Here is a 16,651-nt window from a genome sequence, read left to right as displayed (position 1 = left end):
CCTCGCTTTAAGGTTCAGGTAGACAAAGTCAGTTAATTCTAGATTTGAGGTCTTCTGCTGTCCATGAGACCTTAAAGCAATTATAGAACCCATGTAGTCTTGCTTTTCTTCTCTGTAAAACAGGATGATGTTACCCAGGCTGCAGTGGGGACTGTGAGGAATAAACACGACAGTGTGAGTGTGGAGAATACAGAAGACAGTAAGTGTGAGTGAGTGTGTGTGCTGCCATTGCCCCCAACATGGAGAAGCTGCTTTATAGTTTATCTACTCAACATGTTAAAATGTGAAAGTTTGTGTACTTCTGCTTTCTTATCTTTTGCCTTTAGTATAAAAAAGGAAACTCTCCAGAGGAAAATAAAGCACAGTTCAGGATTGTTGCTTCAATAACCTTAGATGTTGACTTGTCCAAGTTTTCTCCATGACAGAGAGAACAGAAAGAAGTATCTCTGAGCCAGGTTGAGTCTGCATCACTGAAAATAAAGAGGTGAACATCTTGACAATTAATTGAAGTAAAGAATTTTCTTTATTGTGGTTTGGTGATACTGTGCTAATTTAGAAACCGTGGATGCTGGTTTATGGCAGAGTTTTTTTGTTCAAGTCTCTGGTCGCAGACTCCACATGGTTGATGTTGCTATTTACTGCTGCAGCCTGCTTTTAGTCTATTCTTGGAGGGTCTTTTTCACATGGGAGGTGATACTGATCCGAGTACAAAATCTGGAGAAACATGTGGCCAATTTTCTGTGTGGATCCTTAGCTGAGGTTTGAAAAGGTATAGCTTTGAGCTCATCTGACTAGGACATCTAACAGTGTGAGGCAAGAAAGTGTCTGTCAGGAAAAGGGGAGTCCTGGGCACCCCTAGCCCCAGTGGAATGAGGGTAGGGAAGGGCTGATGAGCTGTGCCTTCTTGGAGAAAGGAGAACTGGTGAAGCTGCCTTCACGTCTTCCCAGGTTTCCACTTCTGAAAACTTCTGGTTGTGAGAGAGAAATCAAGAGCTGGGTCAGTGAGAGGAGAGTCATTGAGAAGCATCCCATCCTACAGTGTTGGGAGAGAAGACTTGGTTTAGAGAAGTCTTTGCACTGACTTCAATGAGGAGTCCTGGGGTCAGGGCCAGCCCTTTGCTTGTTCTAGAGGAAGACTGAGTTTGGGGTATGGGAAAGAAGATTTCTCCTGGTGTGTAAAATGTCTCATGTAGGGGATGCTGGGCAGGAGAATGGGAATAAATGAATAAGCATTCTGAAGAATGCAGTTAGTTCATGGAATTACAGATGATGCAGATTATGTGCTCAAAACCACTGCATCTTATGTGAATACATCAGGCCAGATCCTGACCAAATGCACATAGATCTACACACATGGAGCTGCCAGCAGCCAACAGCAACTAACATTTCAGTTCTCTATGCATCTTGGTTGGCTGTACAAGGAGGGGTTTCTTCTTTGCTTCCTTCCAGTTCTAGCATCCTGACACTGCGTGCAGTTTAGTATAAAACCCTGTTTGAAAGCTAGTCTTGCCCAACAATAGATTTTCGGGGGGGGGGGGGAGGGAGAGTATTTCCACCCTTTGCATTTGTAATTACAATGTTTGTTTTGTGTGTTCGTGGTGCAGACACAGGATGGTGCCCAGACATGTGTGAGTGTTCCTAACTGTGTATACGGTAGGTGGGGAAAGTGTGTAAGCCAGAGGCCAAGAACACCTGTCATAGGGTACCTGCTAGGGTGTCTCTACCAGATCCTTTCTGAACATACTGTTTGCACAGACACAAAAGGGCCAGTGAGCCGGGGCTGGTGCTGGATATGCCCAGTACGCCTGCTGGGTGTAGGAAGGATGGGGCCGGCGGTAACAAGAATCAATATATATTTACGGCGGGGGCGGGGGCGGGGGGTGCGCGGAGGCTGCAGGGCGGGGCAGCGCTAATGAGAGCAAGCCCGGCTTGTGGTTGGTTCGGGAAGTCTGGTACCCACAGAGGAGCAGGCAGGGAGGGAGGGGATGCGGGCGGGAGGATAAAGCGATGAAGTGTGCTGCGTTGCCGCGCACCAGGCGCCGTTGTGGGAGCCAGAATACGGTGCGTCTCTGACCGAGCCGGCCCAGTCCTCGCGCGTACACTCCCCGAGCAGCGCGCGCCTCTCGCCGTGGCCCTGGCGGTGGCTGCCGCTCGCCGCGAGCCCCCGGAGCGCTGCGAGAGCGGGTGGGCGCCCGGGTCCCCCGGCAGGTGCCCGGCGCGCCATGCAGGGCACGTGCGCCCCCCGGCTCTAACCTGCGCGCTGACTGGAGCATGATCTGTGCCCAGGCCGGGGCTGCCAAGGTAAGCGAGCGCCGTGCGGGGACTCTGCCTGCCGCCCCTTCCCCCGCCCTTCTCTGGGCGGCTTCCCCGCCGCTCCCGAGGCCCCGGCAGCGCCCTCCCTCCCCTGGGCCCGGGATCCACCCTCCTCCCCACCCTCTCGCTTCTCCCGCGAGGTTCAATTGTCAGCCTGGGACGTGCCGCCGCCAGGGCCGGGCAGGCAGCCCGGGTGGCGACCCCGGCTCGGGTACAGCAGGCACACCGGGCCCTCCTGCGGGGCACCGAGAGAAACAAAGAAGCCCCCAAACGGGTTCGTGGCGCCTCCCCCGCCCCCCCGGCGCCCTCCCAGTGGCGAGGAGGTGTCAGGGGAGGGGGCGGAGAGACCTACGTAATCCCCCTTCCCAGCCCACACCCACCCCTTGTGAACCAAGGCTCTGGATTTGGGTTTTGCCTTGGGCTGCCTTTTCGACAATTGCGTCCCATGCAATGCCGTGGTTAGCCGAGCGAGCCCACAGCCCCGCGCGAGCTCGCTAGTGCTCTCAGGGGGCGCGTGGCAGGTCGGGGCCATGCTCCCCTGGGTGGTGGCAGGCTGGGAGGATGCGCGGTGTGGGTGCTTCTCCCAGCACCTCCCTGTCCCCGGCCGGCTGCACCGCTCAGCCGGGCCTGCCACCTGAGTTTTAGCGGGAGCAGCCCGTCTTGTCGCCTACCGTATTGCGACCTGCACGCAGGCGGGGAGGGAGCCGCTGGGAAAAACGCGTCCGGTCCATTTTTAGCTGGAGGTGCGCTTCCTTCTACCCCTACATTCCCGGGCCGTGACAATGCAGCAAAATCCGAGGGCTCCAACAATGTGGCCCCTCCATCCCCCGCTCCGCCAGTGCCTTGTGATTGCTCTGCCGTGTTGACGTCCCGGCCACTTGGCGGATTTGCCGAGTGTGGGTGCGTGGTCTGTCTCTCTGTCTTGCACACAGAGACCATAACTTCCCTGCCCAATTTGAGCGCGTGTGTGTGTGTATGGGGTGGGGGGGGGCGCTGGCAGGGACACAGGCTGCAGAGATGCCCGGCTTCCTGTAGTTCCGGGCACAGAGCGCCCCAGTCTGCATTGAGCTGACACCGGATAGCATGTGGGGATTTTCCTAGTTGCTGAAGATATTTGACGTTGCTATAGTTTTGTGCTTACTTCTCTTGGGATCTGCAGTGGTGCAATTCTCCCCTTGTTTTTATTTTTTTCTCTTTGTAAAGATAACAAGGCTGTGTTCAGCAGAAATGGATACAGGAGGAACAGCATAGTTCAAAGACTAAGGGAGGCATCTTCTCTCTTTTCCTGGGATTTAAACGCGATTTAGGAGGGCAGATGCCCTACCTGAAAAGGCCAGACCTTAAAGACCCAGGCAGTGTCGTGGTCCAAGGCGTCTCAAAAGAGGTGGCCAGATCTGCGTTTCTCATCAGCGGACTCGCTCCGGCTTTGGCTATTACGGTAATTCGTTCTAGATCGGGGATTCATTTTGAAAATGTGTGTTTTCCACTAAGAAGGGATTAGAGTCCAAATGCCTACCCTGGTATGAATGTGTGTGCCTGCTTGGTGGAGCAAAAGAGTGTGGCAGAATTCCCTGTTGCCCCTTCCCTCTGTTTGCAGCCTCCTCTGGAATGTGGCATTGGAAAAAACGTAGCACTATTTTAGTTCCTAGACCTACAGGCAAATGGAACTTTAGAGTGTTTCATTTAATAAACCATGTTCTGACTAATTCTGGAATCCCAGTCTAGGGCAGCTTAGCAGCTTTGTGGAATGACAGTTCTTTTTGTCTCAGGTAGTTATTTCACGAAGGCAAATTGCCTAAGTTTGTTTAGATAGTGACATTATTGACTTGGTAGGGAGACCACATTCTGAGCTGGAACAGCCTATTCATGCATCAGTACAGAGGGACTGCAGCTCCTGTGATTTGTGTGCCCGTACCGTCATTTGCTTCCCTTCGCACTTCTGGCTTTTAAAGACGGATGTTTTAAAAGATCATTTAAGCTTTACTTTCTGTGATGCTTGCATCAGATATGATTATCAATATAGGAAGTACTAAGAAAACAGATGTGATTATGGAAGGACAAGCCTCTGCCATCTCCCCTCCTTATCAGTAAAGTGAGGAAGTTGGACTGGCTGATTTCCATGGTTCCTTCCAGTTCTAGGATTGTGTGATAATGGTAGAGGAGTAAGAAAACTTACCCAGTTTAGTAAGGCCAATAATTCTAGCCCAAATTATGCAAGCAAACCAGGGACAGATTATAGAATTTGTGGTTTATTTTTACACCTTGCAATTTGTTTTAACCCCGGTATCTGCATTTTCCTCTAAATGAAAATAGCCAATGACTCAAACAGGTCAAATTTTTTTGTTTGTTTTTGCTCACTAGAGCAAAAGATTTGGTAGGGTCTGGGGTACCTAGGAGAATATTTGGTAACAGATTTCCTCTTTATTTGTGGATTAGTTATTTATTACAGCCCATCTTTTGTAGATAATCGACAATATAGCTTATTTCCAATGATTGATTTTTTTGTTTTGTTTTTAAAGAAAGACTCTAAGTGGCTGTTTGATCGGCAATTGGCAACAGCGTCTGACTTACTTTCCCTGATAGAATTTGATATTGTTCACAAAACTTGCTAGCACTGATGCTTATTATAGAAATGAGGCGACAATTACTTGAAACAGGCAAGCAAAGCATTTTCGTGTGCTTGTAGTAATTTTTACAGTTTAGGAATGGTTGGGGTATTTGATCATTGATTTATGCTTACCTACTCAATTTTCCGCTGTAGTGTGCTCACTTGTTTTAAAGTTACAATTAAAATAACATCCTCGCCTAAGGCTACGTGCCAGGCACAATGAAGCACTCCCTCTCTTGTTTCCACAGCCTTCTCCTTCATACCGCTCAGGCAGCTCTTACCATACCGCAGTTACGTGAGGTGTGAAGAAAGGGCCACAACCCCCTTGTCTTGAACGTGCTACGAGCACGTTGAGGACAAGGACATTGTTCAATTCATCTCTCATCTCTCCAGCACATTGCACTTTGCCCGGGACAGGGGTATGTTCTCAGGAATGTTGATTGAGTGCATTTCAGGTCATAGAAATGCCCTCTACCCATTTAGGCCAGAGGTAGGTGGGAATTCTTCCCTTCGTGAGTCAGATGGGCAGATCAGAGGGGTGATGTAAGCCTCTGAGGGAACAGGTGAGCCAGGACTCAAATCCAGGCCCCAGAGAAAGGTTCCCCCGACTCTCAGTGAGAAATCAGGTAGTTGCAAGTCCAGATACTGCACGCTTGGGTTCTTTCTTACTTGAAAAACCTGGATTATCCTTTGACAAAATTGATCTGATCGCTGCTTGGTTCTGTCTTGCTGTGGCCTTAGAAGGGAATTTATTCAGCCCCAGCACTCTAGCCCGCAATTAGACGGTGAAGGTGAGCCCCCCTTTGCCACTTCCTCTCCAAGGCTGGTTCCACCACCCACAGCTTGCTCGGATGATGATGGACTTGTCTAGGGAATGCCCCTGACTGACAGTCATTTGTTGGAATCACATTTAACCTCTGTGAGCTGTGCTTCTGAAATGAGCCAGCAGCTAGACCAGAGACAACCATCATTGCTGGGTCAGCCCACCCTGACTGAGTCTCCTCACAGGCGGATTTCTATGCCAACAGGTGTGACTTACAGACAGACCCCTTGCTTCCATTCCATCACCTTCTTAATTTTTCATTCTGAAAAGCAGGAAGGGTTACCATTAGGAAACCAGGAAGTTCAAATCCATGTGCCTTACTGTAAGGCCGCCCTGAGCTTGTTTGCCATTCATGGACTTTTAGAGAAAACAGTGTGGAATGTTCCATGTGGCTTTTTTTCAAGTCACTTTTCCTCTCTGAGGTTTAGTTTCCTCTTCTTTAAAAAGTAGGGAGTTGAACCAGGTAATCCCAAAGGCCATAGGGTTGTTTCTGTTGGTTTATTCAATTGAATTAGAGGGAGAAAAAGATTAGTATTAATTATAATTATATTAATATTTACATTTATTTATAAATTTAACTTTGCAGTGTATATACTAAAAATACTTAAGGCTATGTGTGTTAGCCTCTGGGTTATCTAATAATCATTTTGGGCCCTCTGTTAATATTGTTGTAAGTAGCTATAACAGTTATCTCTTGTTTGTAAAATTAGATTTATTGTATTAAAGGAAATGATCTGTGACATTTCTGTTCCTAGTGAGGGGGGCAGTGGTGAAAAAGTGGACGATCCCCAACTCCTGTATAAAACGTTTGTAAATTTATGGTTTGATAGTCAGTGTTCCAGGACCTGTAGTAAAATGTTTTTATTCTCACCATGGAGTGTGTTTCACAGTTGAGTAATCCTGGTGGTCATAAGTGTTCCCTGGGATTCATCTAACAATGTTCCCATTTCCTTCTGGTCCCTCATTTTGCTCTTATTTATTTACTTATTTACTTACTGTTTTGTGTTTCTGCCCCTTTTTGGGCTTGGCCAACCTCCTGTCCCAGCTATAACACATACGGGGCTGCTAACACTGCCCATCCACCCTTACCCTGCCCCACTAGATGCAGGAGTCAGAGCCTCATAACCTTCCACCTGTCTGAACCCTTTCTACCTTCTTCATAAACGGTACTTCTCAAGGTAAGAGACAATGAGGCTTAGAGGCAGACCAGCTCATCTGATGATTTTGTTGGACGTGAACATGGACTTTCTGACCCCTGGGTATTTGTCTTTAAAGCCTCCTTAAAACACTTTAGGAAAAAAAGCAGTAGATAGGTGATTTATATGCCCCATACCATAATGTTTGGATGTATGGGTATCTACTGGTAAGTGGTTGTCATGTTCTGTGACATGAGCATGGTAGGGAAAATGATAAGTAGTCCGTGCAGGATGACAATAATGTCACTGTTTATCGGCAAGTGTCACAAAGACCACTAAGCCCCCAGGTCACTAGAGAAAAACATCTGGATTTCCATAGCAACAAGTGATGTGCACTGTTCACATTATTAGTTGAGAACCCATGCTCTTCCTGATTGTATTGGCCCAAAGCTTGATGTACACAGGGGATTGATAAATAAAGATATAGTGTACAGACAGGCTCTTCTGGTATTATCCAGCATCTATTGCCTTGCAGTATTTTGGGGGAGAATTCAGTGCATGGAACTTAAGCTGGTGTATGGGGCGGGGGGGCGCTGGAAAAGGACGCCATCTGTGCCCATAATGACGAATGCCATCATGGAAACTTCACTCGGGGTCCCTTTTATATATTTAGTGGAGCAGATTTTCCCTTTCACACTTTCTAGATCTATTTGTATTGAACAGATGTCAGGGAAATATCATGTGTGTGGAAGGGAAAAAAAGAAGACCAAAATTCACATCCATGGCCAGCGATTGTGATTCAATCACTTTGTCCTTAAATTGACACTCATTTAACTTGCACAAATGTTCCCTGCTTTTGCTTTCGGGGTTTAAGTTGCAGCAGTTTGAGAAACAGAAATCTCAGTCCTGAAATTCAGAGATTCAGGTTAAGGGGAGACTAGGGTTGAGCACATTACACCTTGCTCGCTTGCTGTCAGTAGCGAGCAGAGCTGATGGAACCCGGCAGCCATCCACCGCGGTCCTTCCTGCAACACGCTGACCAGCTGGAAAACCACAGGACATGATCGATAGATTTTTACCCTTAAAAGGACTTCTCTTTCTTTACTGTTCCCTCTTACAGAACACACCTGGACAAAGTTGTCTACCCTGGCTTTCTTTAGTCTCCCTGTCTAAGCCTGTGAAAACATATTTTATTGTGTAACATTTGATTGAGACTAACAAGATGCTTAACGTATCTGCAAGTTATGAGGAAAATAAAACAAATACTGGATGGCCTTGTAGCCTGAGACCAGAATACTGTCAGGTCATTTGCGGTGCCCTGTGTGTTCCTGCTTCATCTCTACGTCCACCTCTCAGAGCACCCAGCCAAGCTCTGGTCCCCACCGTTCCTTCCCACTGTCCCCATGATGGTCACTGGTGGTCTCTACTCATCCAGTACCAGGTCAGCTCTCCATCTGAGTGCTGCTGATCACGCACTGGGGTCCACTTTCCCTGCCTTGAGCCCTTTGCTTCCAGGACACCAGATTGTCCCGGCTTCCAGCTCTATCCCTGGATCGCTTTGTTAGGCTCTCTTGATGGCCCCTGACTTTTGATCCCCACATGATGGAATCCTTTAGCCCCTACATGATGGCTTGGCTCTCACATCTCTTCTTACCTTATATTCCTGCCTTTGGTCTCAATGCCGCTTTCATGCCGATGATCTCAAGCGTATCTCAGTGGTCCTGACTCACTCCTAGAATGCCACCACCAGCATCTCCCCGAATGCCATGCAATCTGAAATTTATATATGCAAAACACAGCCCCCAATTTTCACTCCTCAGAGCTGCTTCCCCTTCGGAGCTCTCCATCTGTGTAAAGGGACACCTCTCTTCTTCCTGTTGCTCAGGCCAAATGCCTTCGATCCCCTGGCTTCTCTCTGTCATCTAATCTAGCTTTCTGCAAATGGCTCTCCCTTCTTCTCACCCCCTCTGGCCAGCATGACCAGCCTTATCTCAGCCACCATAATTTCTCACCTTCTGCACTGATGCCCACCCAGTCTCCTTGCATCCCTTGCCCATCTGCCATCTGCTCTTTGTACAGCAGGCCAAATGATCATTCATTCATTCACCAAATATTGACTAACTGTCTGCTATGTGTCAGGCATTATTTTAGGTGTTGGCATGCAGCATAAATACAACACAGAGCAGTCAGAAATCTCTGTTATTTCTTTGCCCACAATCTTCCGATGGCTCCATCCCTCTCAGAATGAAATCCAGACTTCTTATTTGGCCTACAGGCTCTGCATAACTGGGCCTCCCACTCCCACCTCACCTGACCGGTGTCCCCAGCCTCCTGTTCTTCCTCAGCCATGCCACGCCCACTCTCATCTCACATGCTGTTCCCTTGACCTGGAAGGGATGTGTGTGAAGGGGAAGGGGCGGCGTTTGCCAGATACCTGCAACTTTGCCCTACGGTTAATGACACATCACTCCTTCAGAAAGGCTTTCCCTGACCACCCATGTACACTGCCTTCTCTTCCATCTCCCTGCTTTCTTTTTCTTCACATCACTTAGCACCACTCGATTTGTGATATATTTACTTCCTTATGTGTCTATTGTCTGTCTCCCATTCTGACTTGTTAACTCATTGGAGCAGGAGCTTGTTTATTTGCCCAGTGCCTGGAAAGGTGCCTGGAACATAGTAGCCACACTCTTTTATTTTTTAACTTCATTTAAATTCCGTTAATTAACATATAGTGTATTATTAGTTTCAGAGGTAGAGTTCAGTGATTCTTCAGTTGTGTATAACACCCAGTGCTCGTTACATCACATGCCCTCCTTAATGCCCATCATCCAGTTACCCCATCCCCTTAACCCACTTCCCCTCCAGCAACCCTTGTTTATTTCCTGTAGTTCGTCACCCTCTCTGAGTTCATCTGATTTTATTTTTCCCTCCCTTCCTCTTAAATTCTCTGTTTTGTTTCTTAAATTCCACATAAGAGCAAAATCATATGATAATTATCTTTCTCTGATTGACTTATTTCACTTAGCATAATTCCCTCTAGTTCCATCCATGTTGTTGCAAATGGCAAGATCTCATTTTTTTTTTTGATGGCTGAGTAATATTCCATTGTAGATGTATACCACATCTTCTTTATCCATTCATCTGTCGATGGACATCTGGGCTCTTTCCATAGTTTGGCTATTGTGGACATTGCTGCTATAAACATTGGGGTGCGTGTGCCCCTTCGGATCCCTACATTGGTATCTTTGTGGTAAATACCTGGTAGTATAATTGCTGGGTCGTAGGGTAACTCTATTTTTAATGTGTTGAGGAACCTCCATACTGTTTTCCAGAGGGGTTGCACCAGCTTGCATTCCCACCAACAGTGTAGGAGGGTTCCCCTTTCTCTGCATCCCCGCCAACATCTGTCGTTTCCTGACTTGTTAATTTTAGCCATTCTGACGGGTGTGAGGTGGTGTCTCATTGTGGTTTTGATTTATATTTCCCTGATGCCAAGTGATGTTGAGCATTTTTTCATGTGTCTGTTGAGTAGCCACACTCTTTACGGAATAAAATCTTTTCGGAATCTGTTGGGTTAGAGTTTGGATGGTATTTTCAGGTCTCTGGATCCTCCAAGAATACTCTTTTTCTTTCCCATAAATGATTCCCCCCACTCCACAAGGTGAGGGTTGGGCTCTTCATTACTGCCTGGGCATTTTGTTGGTACTGAATCTCTGTGTCATTTATCCTGGCTGGCATTATCCCACAGTTAAAGCTCGAGCTTGTCTTTGTTTCCTCCTCACCACCAGGCAAGTAGCAGTCGGTCATTCCATTATTGTTGAATTTGAATAAGTTATTTGTCGTTGTGAGGACTAGATAAAACTCTCTGCCCTCCGGTCTCTGCCTCCTCTGGTCCACACTGATTCTTGTCATCTTGAATGTGAGCATGTCATTCCTGTGTTCAAAACCGTCAGGAGACGGTTATTAATTATTATATTTATTATTTATAATTATAATATTTATAATATATTATATATAATAATTTTATATTTATTTATATATATTTATATTTATATTATATATTTATATATTGTATATTTATTTATAATTTGTATATATTATATATATTATATATTACATATATATTTTTATATTTATGTATATTTTATATTTATTTATAATTTATAATATATATAATATAATAATTATAATATTTATAATTATTATATTATATATTAATAATTATTAATTATTTATTAATGCACAATAAAGAGCCCACTCCCCAGGTTGGCCTTGCGGGTCTGTGGGTGGTAGCCAGCCATGTCCCAGGATGTCCCGTTGACCTCTGCTGCAGACAAATGGACCTTCTTTTCATTTCTCCAAACATGCATTTTCCTGTAATTATGTACTTTCTTCCTTACACTGTGTTCTACGCTTAGTTTCCTTAGCCCTCTCTAAATTTACCCATTTTTAAGATCTAGCTTAACTCTTATATCCTGAGTTTCCCAGTTGATAGGATTCTCCCTGCACTGACTTCCCATGCAATAAGGATCACTGTATGATCACTATTAACTCTCCTGCCTTTCAGCCTCCCTACAAAATGACAGGCTCCCCAAGGTTAAGGACTGTGTCACATTTATCTTAACTATCCTAAAAACACTTGTCCTGGTATCTGCCATTGCAGGTATGTCTCTGAATGTGAAATGAATGAGTGCCCCAAGGAAAAACCTGAGTTGAGAAGGTCTGTATTTTACTGCTTCTAGAATAGCGTTATGCACAATGTATGCATCCATGAAATGCATATCATAATGGTAAGTGAAAAATTGGAAGAGGTGAACTCCACAAGGGCAGAAATTTCTATCCTGCTTTTTTCATTGATTTTCCTAAGTGCCAAGAATAGTGCCCAGGAAGAGAACTCAACTATTTAAAGACTGCATGCAGTTTATAGCTGGACCATATCTTAAATTTTTAATATCCTTGCATATAAATGAGCAAGCCCGAGGACTGGAGAGACTTTCCCAAGATCACGCAGTTAAGACATGGAACCTGTCTTCTCCCTGCTGTCCAGCCCAGCCATGAGCAGAAGAATGCCTGATAACTTTCCCCAAAGGGATGCTCTCAGTATTACTTTCTTACCAATATCTGAGTGACTTCCTTCTTCAGAAGAAACCTGACTTTTTAGATCTTCTGAAAGAAGCAATAGGGAAGAAATTGAGGAATTTCAAAGGACTCAGAGCCCAGGAAATAGGAAACAACATTTATATGTTCCCATGCTTCCTGTGTGGTGCATTCATTTTTGGAAATGCCTGAGCAGATATGGCCCCTTGGCGCTGGTGGGCCATGCTTGGGGACTTGGCTTAAACCTGGTGTCTACTTGAAAGAACGAGGCTGTCAGTGTTTCTTAGAACCTCTCTGATGGCATATTAATTCACAATGAAGTCATCTGGTTCCATTTCACCAGGGAATTTTATTGACAGCGCTGTTCTCTATCTTCATGACAACTTTGAGTAGCAAGCTAGTACAATTTTTGATGAAATATTTCTCACAAGAACTTTGCAAACATTCTCCATCCTTTTGTTGCAAGCAAGTAAAATGCATCTGTCTTGGAAACATACATTCAGATCCTGGTGTGACATCCTTGGGAAAATAGCTGAAAGTCACCAATTGCTATTTTCAGCTTTTTTCCCAGGAGAGAGGAAAAATATCACTATAGATATACTGAAGAGGCTTTAAGCTTCTAATGAAAAATTTGACCTAGGGACTATTAGATCACAAACCAAAATAAAAATACATACCTATGTACAGATAATATAGAAATACATATAAAATATATAAGTACATGTATATAATCTTTTAAAATTCTGGTTCATTATTTACAAGTAATTTTCAAATGTTTTATTCACCTAGAAGACATTTCTTGAGTTTCTATTATATGACAAGTATTTGTTTGTTTGTGTGTAGGATTTTAACACCTAGACAAAAATCTGCTTGAAGTTCAAGGCAAAAATGTGCAAAAAAAATACAGCAGAATAAAATCCCTGCAGTGGAGAAACATTTAGTTTGAGAAAGCAAATTGAAAAGTTGTGTCTTTTAAGAGTGATTTTTTTAAGAGTTTTAATTTTTAATTAATCTTTACACCCACTGTGGAGCTTGAACTCATAACCCTGAGATTAAGAGTCATATACTCCACCGACTGAACCAGGCACCCCAAGGGTGATTGTTCTATTTTCACACTGCTGATGGAGCATCTGTTATATACCAGACGCTGGGCTGGGGGCTAGGTTACCCTGGTGAATGGATATGCAGCCAAAGTCCTTGTCTTCACGGAGCTAAGAGTGAGGCCCACAAGTTTACGATCTTGCTTTTGAGAATATACTCACAGTTTGGTCATTAAACAGAACATCGCCGTGTCAGTGGTTGAGAAATCACTGTGCTATTCTTAGTTAAACCTAATTTTACCAAATCGAATGCTCCTGTCATTGATCTTAGGCACCCTAGGGCCAAAGCACTGGATCTGTTCCTTGAGAGCCCACTGCTGTGGGATCATGTTTCCTCATGACTCAAAACTTTGCCACAAAAGGTACTTTTCCCCAGTGATCCAGAGAATCTTCTGGAGCAAGAAGTATTCTTTTATCTAAATATTTTATATAGACTTCAGTGAACAGCTCTGTCAGGGGATATTCTGTAGCTCAGACTGGCTACCTGCTCAGGACCCACAGGCTTCCAGGACCAGGTGAAGTGAACGGCCTGGTTTGGCGCACATTGTTAGCAAGTGGACAAGGCCTGCGATGGAGACCACACTGGACCCTGGGCCTCAGGCTGCCGGGCGTGAGGAAGGGAGGCAAGAGGACAGCAGGCCAGATTCTCCTCTCCAGAGGTCGGCTCCTGCTCTGGGTTAAATGGCGTTTATCATGCTAACCTAGGGTGTTTTTTTTTTTTTAGTTCCTAGAGAAAGTATTGAATGAACCATTTCAGCCATACAGAGAAAGTTACGGGGTTCAAATCTAAACCCAAGCTGTGGGAGTAAAGGGGGAGGGTAGGAATTAAGTGTCAGAAGTGTCACACTTCAAGAGAAAGGAAAGGAAGGTCAGTCTGGGCTCATGACCCCTCCCTTTTTCAAGTCTTCACTGGTCTCAATTGAATAATGTAATCGATGCACAATTTTTATAAAAACATTAAAAACTTTGCGGTAGGAATTTTTTCTTAATTGTAAGAACTCTTGCCTTTGAAATTTCATTTCAGAAGCAAAGCAGAGTGAATGGCTTTGTTTTTACATTTAGCACATCTTGGTATGAATTTGCAGATGGCTTTTGAGGGATCCAGATATTTTATTTTTCAAATCTATTTTTTTCCAAGTGCCATTAGCAGGTGGAACTCATGACTTCCGGTATTTTTCAGGCAATGAGCTCAGTGAGGTTTGAAAATTAGCTAAGCCGTTTATAGATTCATAGAATGCTGGCTGGGGAAGGCACCTAAGCCATGTCCCACTGCACCCTCTCACGTTCCCCACAGTGAGACAGCCGTCTCCCAGGGTCACAGCCCCTGCATTTGTGAGACCTAGGATGATAAACTGTCTCTGGGCTCCTGGCTTGACGCTTTGCAGCACCATTTGCTGGCTCCTTTTAGGGCTGGGCAGGAAGCTTGCATATCCTTGGAGTCCAGGCAAATAATGGGTTTTCAGGGTTGGGGGAGGGGGGGCAGTTAATTGCAGGCAGGGGACTGTGAGCCAGGGCCTGTGCTGGTGGCTACTTGGTTTCAAGCCAATTGCTGACACATGTGAACGTGTTGCTAGTTCTTCCGATTTATCTAAGAAAACCAAAGACTGAATGTTGAAGAGAATTTTAGTTTTTAAGATTTTTTTTCATTCATTCCATTTAATGATATGGCAGTACTCAGTGGGCCGGGCCAGGCATAACTGTAAGCCTCCAATTTGCAACTTTTGCTCTAGAAAAACTGTGCTTTGAGATTTCTAGGATGGAAAGAAAGGACCATGATCATGGCTTCAAATAACTAAAATCTGAAATGTAGCAAAGAGACTTGCTCTGAGTTCAGAATGAGAACTAGTCCAGCAGAGGATTTTGATTCAGTAGTGATAAGTATTTTCTGTTACTCAGAATTACTTGAGAGCAGTGAGGCATCAGTGTGCCAGTGTCCCACTGAGCAGGGGCACTGGGCCCTTTGTTGGGATGCTGGGTAAAGGCTTGGGGTCCTGCACCTTCCATTGCCACCTCCATGATAAGCTGTAAGGCTGCCATGTAACCTGGTTTTGCCGTAATCCTGTGAGCTTCCTACTGCCCCAATGTACCATGGGAGAAGGGCCAAAGCTTACAGGGTGAATCTATATCCAGTTGACCCTTGAACGGCATGGGGGTGAGGGGTGCCAACCCTCCATGCAGTTGAAAATCCAAGTAGAACGTTTGACTCTTCAAAAAACTTAAGCACTAATAGCCTACTGTTGACCAGAGGCCTTACCAAGAACGCAGTCGATTAACACATATTTTGTATATTATTTGTATTACATACTGTATTCTTACAACAAAGTAAGCTAGAGAAAAGAAAATGTTATTAAGGAAATCATGAGTGAAAATACGTTGACAGTACTGTACTGTATCTATTGAAAAAAATCCACGTATAAGGACCCACGCCGTTCCAAGCCGTGTTGTTCGGGGGTCAACAGAATAGTTTGTTCTCGCTTTCTTTTTTTGAATAAAACCCCATCAGCTTGACTCCTTCTTCCACTGAGGGATTACTTCTTGTCTTCCTCTCTAATGACTGTTTTCTCCTGTCTGTAAAGCATTGTGCAAGGCTTCCTCACCACTAGGAAGATTCCTCTTTTCTTGATTTTTGCTTATACCACCTTAAAAATTTTATTTTTAAAATACAACATGTATATATCATTATGCAAGGGCCTGCAAACTGGGGCCGGCCTGCCTCCTGTTTTTGTAGTTTTATTGGAACATAGTCACACCCGTAATTTGCATGTGATCTATGGCTGCTTTCGAGCTATGGTGACAGGAGAGTAATTAAGGCAGAGAGAGACCATGAGGCCAGCAAACCTAAATTTTTTACTAACTGGCCCTTTAAGAAAAAGGTTCCTGACCCTTGATTATATCAAGAAAGACAACTTGAAAACAAAACCGTGTATAAAGAATAAAATAATAATCACCTGTAATGCAATGGCGGAGTGTAAGAACATTGTTATCTTAATGCATTTCCTCTGGGCATATGTGCGATGCTGAAATCACACCATAAATACACATTCATGTGCATGTGATAGTGTATCAGATTCATTCTCTTGCCATACAGTTTTTGATGTTTATATGTGTTATTTTAATTGACTGTATAATAATCTATATACCATTCTGTGCCTATGTATCTATCTATTATGCATTGATTTTTATTGTGGCACTTTGCTGTATGCTTTACATATAAAATTTTATTTAATCCTTCTAAACTTATGTAGGAAATATTACTAACTCCATTTTACAGATGGGAACACTGAGATGTAAAGTGTTTCTGTGACTTGACCAGCTCACACAGCCTCTCTCTGTCCTAGCCTCTCTGACACCCCACCCTGCATTTTCAGCTATTCACCTATTACTGGGCACTGAACTTAAATTTACCTTTTTTGTTCATTTGTTTAGCGAGGGAGGGTCTAAGAAGTATTGCTTTGATGAATATCAACGTATACAAATCATTGACTGAATTTCTCATCATTTCCTTAGAAATGGCTCCCCAAAGCAGAACAGATCAATCAGAAAAGTACATTGTGGTTTCCTAATAGCCTGA

The 16,651-nt window shown here is 44.6% G+C and overlaps 1 protein-coding gene across 4 annotated transcripts in view; it reads left to right on the top strand.

The window, feature by feature from the left end:
* The first annotated feature begins 2,148 nt into the window (after window positions 1-2,148).
* HECW1 (HECT, C2 and WW domain containing E3 ubiquitin protein ligase 1) overlaps window positions 2,149-16,651 on the top strand; it is a 437,510-nt gene continuing 423,007 nt past the window's right edge. For 3 of the 4 annotated variants that reach the window (XM_027574951.2, XM_027574948.2, XM_027574950.2), the window contains exons 1-2: window positions 2,188-2,301; window positions 3,517-3,751. In XM_027574951.2, coding sequence (XP_027430752.2) covers window positions 3,629-3,751 — 123 coding nt within the window. In that variant the 5' untranslated portion in view covers window positions 2,188-2,301; window positions 3,517-3,628. Of the gene's footprint in view, window positions 2,302-3,516; window positions 3,752-16,651 lie in introns of all 4 variants that reach the window. The other variant, XM_027574949.2, reaches the window with a different exon arrangement.

The sequence above is a fragment of the Zalophus californianus genome, chromosome 12 (genome assembly GCF_009762305.2).
Source record: "Zalophus californianus isolate mZalCal1 chromosome 12, mZalCal1.pri.v2, whole genome shotgun sequence".
NCBI lineage: Eukaryota > Metazoa > Chordata > Mammalia > Carnivora > Otariidae > Zalophus > Zalophus californianus.
This window is presented reverse-complemented; position numbering and strand designations above follow the sequence as displayed.